At 34.6% G+C, this 9,249-nt stretch overlaps 1 protein-coding gene across 1 annotated transcript; it reads right to left on the reverse strand.

The window, feature by feature from the left end:
• Positions 1-2,879: 2,879 nt before the first annotated feature.
• On the reverse strand, positions 2,880-8,659 carry LOC128246741 (uncharacterized). The gene is made up of 8 exons (XM_052965139.1): positions 8,616-8,659; positions 7,856-7,979; positions 7,352-7,555; positions 6,341-6,966; positions 5,637-6,106; positions 4,841-5,000; positions 4,496-4,599; positions 2,880-4,028 (listed from the first exon to the last, which is right to left on the reverse strand). The coding sequence occupies exons 5-8, from the start codon at positions 5,778-5,780 to the stop codon at positions 3,984-3,986; spliced, it is 453 nt and encodes a 150-aa protein (XP_052821099.1). The 5' UTR covers positions 5,781-6,106; positions 6,341-6,966; positions 7,352-7,555; positions 7,856-7,979; positions 8,616-8,659; the 3' UTR covers positions 2,880-3,983.
• Positions 8,660-9,249: the final 590 nt, after the last annotated feature.

Genomic DNA, 9,249 nt, shown 5'->3' on the forward strand with positions numbered 1-9,249 from the left:
GTCTCTGGTAGTGACTTGCAGAAAATTCTCAATCCTTGTTCTCAACGATTCTTCAATTTTCTCCGGAGATCCGTAGCAATGCTCTAATCTTTCCCAAATCAACTCTAAACCTCGACGTGGATCTGCTGCATTAGCTGCATGTAAACTCTCAGCCCACACTCGACTCTCATTTCCAAGATGGCTCACAAGGAAGTCTACTTCTTCTTCGGGTGAAGCTTGAAGTTCTGCCATTACTGTTTTGAAGGAAGTTTTCCACAAATGAAATGTTTGAGGTTTTTCGTTGAATTTTTGAAGTCTCTTTGGCATCAGTTCTTTTCTTAATAAAAAATTTGTGAGAGTGTCAATATCATTTCCCGACTTATTTCCAACCGAGACAGGTTTTAGATCAGGATTCAGATCGGGAGGCACTGTGTACACACCTGGTTCAACTTTTATTTTAGCACTGTCACCAAATTCAAGATTGTCAACATACTCTCTCGATTTTTCATCTGGGTTTTGAAACGGGAGATCTAGAGGCGGGATACCCTTTTCTGCCTCTTCAAGGTATTTGGCTTCAATATCTGCAGCCATTGCTTCCTTTTCTTCACGCAATACACCTAAATCTGCGTCGAAAATGGCTGCCTGATTCTGCATCGCCGCTGCCTGCTTTTGCATCGCCGCTTCCTTTCTGGCATACTCTAACCTAATACGTGCAGCCTCGGCACGTGCCCTTTTCTCTGTTGCACTGGTTCGTGTACTTGAGACCGGCGATGGACCGATGTATGTAGCCATGTGATCCACTAACTGAGTCACGTCCCTCTATAGGGCTCTAGCGTTTGTATTAATCAGCTCGCATTCTTGGGCGCTTTCTGTTGTATTTGCTCGGCACAACCACATACTTATTTCTTGCACTCCTTAGACTGTCTATGTAGGTTCTGACATTAGACGTGTTAATAGTATCTAGGTGCTTTTCTTGTGAAACTAGTTCTCGCACTTCATTCTCAGCTCTTTGCATATTCTTTCTAAATTTCTCACTATTCATTTGATAGAGTTCCTCCCCTTTAGGAGTATGTGTCCTTTCGCGGCATTCGCGATTTTCATCCATTCCTTGTTCTGACATGGTAAAAGCTGGTACAGCTGACGGGTGTCCAAATGGCTATTTTTCACTGTGCTGCCACACGAAGTCGTAGGACCTTGCAGCAAGTGTCAACCAACAAAGACCATTTTCTGCTTCTGATCTTTTAATGGTGAAAACTGAAAATTACAAAACACTAGTTGTACATTTCCATCACTAAAACTAATGACACTGCATAATCCAGTTAGAAACACGAAACACTTCACAGTTTGACTAGAATAAATCGAGTAAGAAATGCTATTGAAATCTACATAAATATAGATTAAGCATCCATACGCATATAGATTTCTAGAAAATCTGGATCTACAAAGTGCCCTATGTACAAATCTTCATTTAGAAAATATACTAAAAATACCTAACAATCAATATCCTTGGACAACTATAGCAATGACCTCATAGAAAACGACTGCCAGTTTCTTATAGTAAACCCCGATCAGTCTCAGTCCATGATCACCAACACAGATCTGGGTAATAACTATAAGCAAACGTTTTATTTTCATCATAATAAAGCATTTACTGCCAAAATAACATTCTTGAATATATCAAAAGTCTGATCTGAAATATAGACTAGATCTACACGGTTTGCTAAAAGGCATGGTGTCACAGAGTTATTCAACCAAAATGCAAAATATGATGGCTCGTATTAATCAATAACTAGTACACCGATTCACTAATGCATATATAACAATATATCTAGACTGATCAATAAAAATAGAAGACTCCCCCTACAGCCGCCAAAGAGAAAGATGCGGTATTAAGCAGGTCAAATTGTACTTGATAATATCTGGGTCCAAACATGTAGGTACTGACATGTATCAAAGCCAATTTAAACAAAAAGGGGTCCAAGCGTAAACGTGCTAACATGAGGCGGAGAAACACCCATGACGCGCACTTAGTTGCTAATGACCTCACGGGAATCCCGAAGATTCTAAATTAAGAAACAAAAGGCACAAAACCCCGCGAAAAGTAATAATGCCATAAAACTCCATAAACGTAATTGACAAGCATAGAGGCTTCAGCTGAACGATAATTCAACATTTCTTCTATCATAAAAACACAATATATAAACTTACATAACATAGGGGACCATAATTTTCGATGAAAGTTCGAGACGCTGACGAAACGTGACCGCTCTGTATGGAATACATCAAACTCTACGACAACAACCAAAAGTTCCGAATAAAGAGTACCGGGTGCAACCGCATAATGCTTAAAAGGTTGACCGAAACCATGTTAAATGACAAGGTCAACAGAGTATTATCCCTTGGTATTTAAAAATGAGAAAAAAACCTATTATCCTAACAGAATACTGATCAATTTTATAAAGCTGGGTCATAAATTTGGTCTCTAAAAGTGTAAACAAGGTTTTTGACCTGCATGACCCAGATTCAAACTTCCCAGCTAACACAACGTTGTGACAACGTTATCACTAACGTCATAACGTTGTGCACAACGTTGTATACAACGTTATAATGTATGTTTTTTTAAACGTTGTGACAACGTTATGACACAACATTCCCACAACGTTGTTACAACATTCCCACAACGTTGCGTACAACGTTAATATAACATTCCCACAACGTTGTGTACAACGTTAAAATGTATGGGTTTTTTAACGTTGTGACAACGTTATGAGACAACATTAAATGAAAGGTTTGATTCCTGGCCTGGGTTTCTCCGGTTATCTTACAGTTTACACGCATTTTAAGTCAATTAATAACTAATGTACAATCGTTATAAAAGAAATAAAATAGAAATCTATAAGTACTCTTTTGTCTTTTATTTATTTCCTGAGAATGAGAAAAATGACAAACAAACAATATATGCGAACTAGAACCATCACAGAATGTAACATTATGGGACTAGAATGATAACATATTTGAACAGGGGGAGGCGCAGTGTGAAGGAATATTATCAAGTCTACTGGTATATAACAAGTTAATTGTGTTCATTAATGTTCATTAAAGTAAAGTTTTGTTGAAATATGACAAAGGTTCATAAATTACATAAAATGTTTTATTAGAGGGAGACAATAATATTGTAAACAGTGTCACATATTTATTGTGTAAGTAGTGTGCAAGAGTCAAATGCTAAATTAGGCTCACATAGTTAAATATACAGACCTTGACATTGCAAAAAAATATATATTAAAAAGAGTATTCTTACTGTGATCAAACTTAACATAAGATAAGTTAGTTTATGGTTTTAAGGCATCCAACCGTTAATGAAGTAAATTTTAATGCCTGCATGGTGACCCCATGTTACTTTGGTATAATTTGAAAGAATTTCATGAATTGAGACCGGATATATATATAAAGATTAAAAAACCTGGAAGTATTCATTTTTGACCTTGGAATATTGTAAAATGTCATTTCGCACCAAATAAAGAACAAAAATTGCCATTACTTTGTCAATAATATATATAAACTTGTTTACTTCATATATTTTTAATCAGCCAGCAATACCCATTTCTAATACTACTAAAATTGTATTCGGTCACCAGCAATCAAATTTAACATTAAGTTCTATGGAGAAGGCTAGCTCAATTGTGGGTCAGATACCTGAAATTCATTAACATAACATGTGGACAAACAAATAACAGAGTGATTACAATCCACATTTTTTTACATGGCCCATCATAGTATCATGAAAATACCCAACAGAAACTCCAAATTATTCTTCTAAATAAAAAGTTAAGTAAAATATTGACTTTTGGTATGTTACAAGTTTCAAAAACATTTCTCACTTCAAATGTTCACATTTTAAAATAGGTCAATAATAGTTTGGAATTACAGCAAAATTCTTTTTCAGTGTCAAAGCACAAAACTGAATAAAATCTTTCAGCACTCTCATACACATCTGCAAATTTTCACTTTGGTACTGGATTCTCTTCCATAGCATCCATGTTGAGTTTCTGAAACATATAAATTAATCTCAAATGAAAAAATAAACAATTTTTAGCAATTAGTTTTGTTCAAAGGGATTCATGCATGTTCCAAATTTTGCAACATTAATATTGATTTAAACAAAGGAAAACCATCAAGAACGTTTTTTTTTACAGTTTTATTCCTGGATTTATATCAAGTAAGCAAAAAAAATAAAAAATAAAAATGGTGCTAAACGATACTAACTAAATATAATTTGAACTTTTCCTGGCATGAAATAATTATTTTCATCTAAGCCTTGGTCGTTTTGTTACTCAAACTGTCATTCATAGCAACGTTTAGTGATCATGCCTTAATAAAAGGAAAGAAATAACAATCTTTTGTGAACAACAACTAATGATTAAACCCTCAATGGTTTTTAATTGAATGGCAGAAAGAGAACCAACAACTACAGTTTTTGATCTTGATATTGTTATATTTCTTTTTGAAAACCAACCTTGTGTAACAAGCTTCCTTGGTGGGTTGCATATTTTAGGAAGTCAGCAACTTGGAACTCTACATCTGTTTGGCTCGGGCAACCTTTATCCTTCAGTAAAGCATCTGAAAAAATATTTAAATAAAAATAACTTAGAAATAGAAATGATAATTAAATATATCAAATTTTTAACAAGAACTCTTTAGTTTATCTTTAATCAGAAAATTAATATACATGTATCTGGCACAGAAGAATCTTAAATCAAATGTGTAATTTTCAAAATAATGGATGTATGAAATTGAATAATGATATTCTAATCCAATACATTTAATTTTTATAGTGTAAACATTGGTATTGAATATTTACTTAGAATTGGTCTCCACATAGGGAGTTTCTCCAATGCCTCTTTCTTTTTTCGTCCCTTCAAACTAAAACGAGACCAAACAGGGTTCCTGGCCACAAAGCGCATCACATTTCTCGTCTGTTTTGACAGGTCTTTTCCTCCAAGGGAAGCCAGGAACTGCGTCTGTAAAATTAAACTTTAGAGTTACTGGAAGTGATAAATACCCAAATGTTTTAATAGAAAATATCACTTGTATGTTTGCTCTCCCGCAGCAATGAAATTAATGGTCCTTTTGCATACTATATATAGAAATTAGACAGAATTTAGACAGCCAGCAGGTCTGCCAGTTGAACAACAAGCCAGATAGAGGCTACATGTTGCTAGATTAGGACATATACAGCTGTAGGCTGTTATATATATCTTAAATGACATTTATTTTATACACACACAACTATAGGAACCAAATTTATATTTTTCCAAGCACACTTGCACTGTTTAAAAACCAGTAGCATATTTATAGAAATATATATGGTGTGAACCCATACACCAAGTTTAATGGACATAATATATGATAACCAGTCTTTTGTTTTTCTTTGACAATAAGAATAGCTTACAAGGACAAATGGCTGCTGACCAAAAGTGACAATTGAAATGGGTTTTTGACAAATCAAACTTGACCTTAAAACATAAACATTTTTAATATATAAGGAAACTTGTTGGTATTTTTTCTTTATGCAATAGTTCAGCCAAATCTATTGAGAAGCCTAAAAAGAGGAATATTTTAGCAATTCATTGTTAAGTCAAAAACAACATTCCTACCAATTGTTTAGACTTGTCTGGATTTTCTTCCAGCTGTCTGTTTAATGATGCGAATTCCTCATCATCTTCAGCAGGCTTGGTAAGTATGTCCCAGACTTCCTGAAAGTTGAAAAAAAGTGGCAGACATTCGGTCTGACAAGACATAAAAATCTGTCAGACCGAAAGGAAATCTGTCAGACCGAAACAAAAAACAAAGTAATAACATTGCTTTATTCATCAATAGCAGCTTATTTCTTAATAAATGCTTTATCATAATCACTCTGTCAAAATTCAAAAGTTGATCTTGATATTCAAAACACTCCTCATCAATATCGGGTTTAAGGTCCTGTTTGTCACAGAGAGTGTTAAATCTCCATTTCAAGAGCCTGATGTAAGGACTGTGTCAGTGTTGGACAGGGTGACAACCTCCTGTGATGACAATGGTTCTGGTGTAGTCTGTTCGATTATATGCAGGCACATCTAGACTCTGCCTAAAAGTACAAAATTTATCATGGACAGTGGATGTACAAATAAACTTTTATCAATAAAATTAAAAAAAAATCACAAATAAAATGCCTTTCACAACATGTCAAATATTATATTAGTGGTGAATTTAGATTACACTTTTATGCCTTATTATGGATTTAGTTTTTGTTGTACAGGATATTTTCTTTTAAATTTATAAAGGTAGAGCTATTTTTAAGATAGAAGTAATAATTGCCTACCAGCAAAGTGTCCATAAGTTTCTGTTTCTGGAGGTTTGAGTTTCACCATCATCATCGCAGGTTATTACTTGCTTTTCTTTGTCAATAACAAGTCATTTCCTGTTTCTTTGCCATTTCGCAAAATAATTCTTTGATGACATTTCGTTTCATATTCATTTTCCTTTCAGAGCATTCATCGATTGATAATTTTCTCTTTATTAACTAGCATTCGTAAAATGTTAGAGAAGCCATGTTTGATGCGCAAATGACTGACAGTATATAACATGCGCACCGATTGGTTCTTCTACGGGCACTGTGCCGAAAGCGACCAATGCAAACTTGTGTAACGTTTTTCTAAGGCCCTCATGCAAAAACCCGGTTACCGGGATTTTATGATAAAACCCGGTCACCGGGAATAAAAAATAGCCGGACAGTCGGACCGAATTTTGTTCAGAAATCGTCGGACCGGGTCAAAATTTGCCGGTCATGTCCGTCGGACCGACGACTTTCGGGAAGTCTGATGTCCTCGATTTCAAAATGCGTACTTGCCATCGGCTCAGCACGTTTCCGTTGAGCAAGCAAATGCAGGATTCGCTGCTGGTTGTCCAGAAGTTTCTTCAACTTCATCAACACGATTCTTTGAAAGGCTGCAAAATTTAACCGAGATTTATTGTTAGATAAAAAATATCAAATTTGTTTAAGTGTTTCTGCAGCCTTATATATATAATACTTAAGAAAAGTTTGTGCTGATGATTTAATGCAAAGTTTTAGCCATAGGTCATATGGTGTATCGTATAACTGGCAATGAAAAGACTGAATATTCAACCTGTAATATATTAGTTACTTCTGAAGGACCATATATATCTTTAATTTATATGTCAAACACATGTCCATTTTCTTCGAACAATATGTACCTTGTTTTATTTTCAATGTTTTAAAACTCTTTTAGGACTTTGAAACCAACAATATATCTAGACTACTTTTGTGTGAAATTCACTTAAAAACAATATGTTGCCAAATATTCTGTATTACCGTCTTGACCAACAGGAGTACCAGCAACATCAATGTCAGGTCTCCTAATCGGCGTTGATAAAAAAACTGGCAGGTCTGGCAGTATTGGGCCTATCTGTAGAGGTACCGCTGGCGCCCTCTGGGTTTGGAGGTTTTGGTAATCGACATTGAATTTGTTGACTTTGGGGGGCTTTTTTTGTCCATTTTTGACCACTGGCACATCATCTGAAAAAAGTTTTGGTGAAATAGAAATTGGTTTAACAACAAATAAGATAAAATTTGAAAGACAAAGGTACACGTATGCAAGAAAAAGTCACCATATAAGAACTGGCTGCCAGCCATAATTGACTGTTCAAATGCTTTTGGGCCGGTTCTAATATGAACAGGCACGCTAACACTGCATGTCTTTTAACAGGCCTCCATATGTACCCTCAAGACCTTTCTGTTTGCAGTTGGGAACATATGAAATCTTTTTACTCACAATGCAACTGTAAACCATAGTAAAGGGAATAGAAACAAAAGTACCATCTGACAATGAATAAGATTCATATCTTCTCGTTTTTTTTTCGGCTGTCCTCAAGATCATCTGAATTGATGTTTGAGGTTTCTTCAGCTCTGATAGCTCTTTTATTTGCCTGTGCATAGGAATCTGAAAGTACATCGTCATACACATGTTATGTCCATATTAATGTCACATGTCTATACATGCATATATCATATTTTACTTTTATAAGTGTTGGGTCTTTCAGCAATATACAACTGGAAAATGCTATTAAAGTTGAACGTGCCTACATAGATTCACTTTACACTGTGTACATGTATCATAATGAGGAACTGCTTCATACATTTAAAAAAACTGGCACACCTGTGTATGACAATATCCGTATCTCCACCTTCACCCAGTTTGTCTTATCAGGAATCTCCCCTTTCTGTACCCGTTTAGCAATATATTCCCACCGGAGGATGGCCAGTAACAGTAGACAGTCAATCAACACAGTCAAATAAATGTGTTCAGATATAGATACAACAGGATATAACAAAGGATTTAACAATCATGAAGTAAAGTACACATCACTTGTACAGTAAGTCATATATAAAAAGGAGTAAACACACAAACAAAACATTTTAAAGTTCCCTAAACATGTTACAAAATTAATTTTACCACTTCTTTGTATTAAACATTCCACATATATTTAAATATTTATAAAAATTAATCATTTAAACACATCACAATCACTAGGTTTGTGTGATTTTTAACATTTGAATTACATTTTAATAGAAATACCTGCTGTTGTGAACTCCAACAGATTCCTCCCGGATGAATTCGACAACTACAAACGGCCTGCTCATTTTCTGTAAAGCAAGAGTATTAGTATAACAAACACTTTTAATACATAATTGTTTATGATTTATAGCAAATGCAAGCGCTCGCCCGTTTTTCTAAATTGAAAAGGGATTTAACTCAATATTAATGCCAGAATGTCCCATGCTATCCATATGCATATTGTCTTTTTTTTGGCAATATCTTTAGCCATGATTAAAATTTTTGCTAAACAAACAAAACTTGCAGACAATGTCATCAAGGCTACTTCCTAATTATCTTTCTATATGTACTGTTGCGTAACCGGCCAGTTTTTACACTTAATGCGGTTTAACTTTCTAACTTTAAATTAGTTAATTCTTACACGAGAGATGGTAACAGACAACACTTTTATATATCCAAATTTACACACAAGAGTTACGTCCCTTAAGTTAGACTATTGTCCTTTCCTATAACTCGATTATTAGCTACATGCAAACCAATATTCAATTGAACATCTTTAATTGTTTTCGAGTAAAAATCAGCTACTTTTTTTAAAAAAATGGCGATATAAACGCTATCACTATCCTGCACAAAAAATGCAATAATTACACCCTTG

This window comes from Mya arenaria, chromosome 9 (assembly GCF_026914265.1).
Source record: "Mya arenaria isolate MELC-2E11 chromosome 9, ASM2691426v1".
NCBI lineage: Eukaryota > Metazoa > Mollusca > Bivalvia > Myida > Myidae > Mya > Mya arenaria.

Excerpts from the sequence above, each read along its gene's own strand:
- LOC128246741 (XM_052965139.1), bottom strand. The coding sequence starts at position 5,780 with ATGTCTTGTCAGACCGAATGTCTGCCACTTTTTTTCAACTTTCAGGAA. Across the intron at positions 5,001-5,636 it reads CAGACAAGTCTAAACAATTG|ACGCAGTTCCTGGCTTCCCT; the intron begins GTAGGAATGTTG and ends TTAATTTTACAG. Across the intron at positions 4,600-4,840 it reads TATGTGGAGACCAATTCTAA|ATGCTTTACTGAAGGATAAA; the intron begins GTAAATATTCAA and ends ATATTTTTTCAG.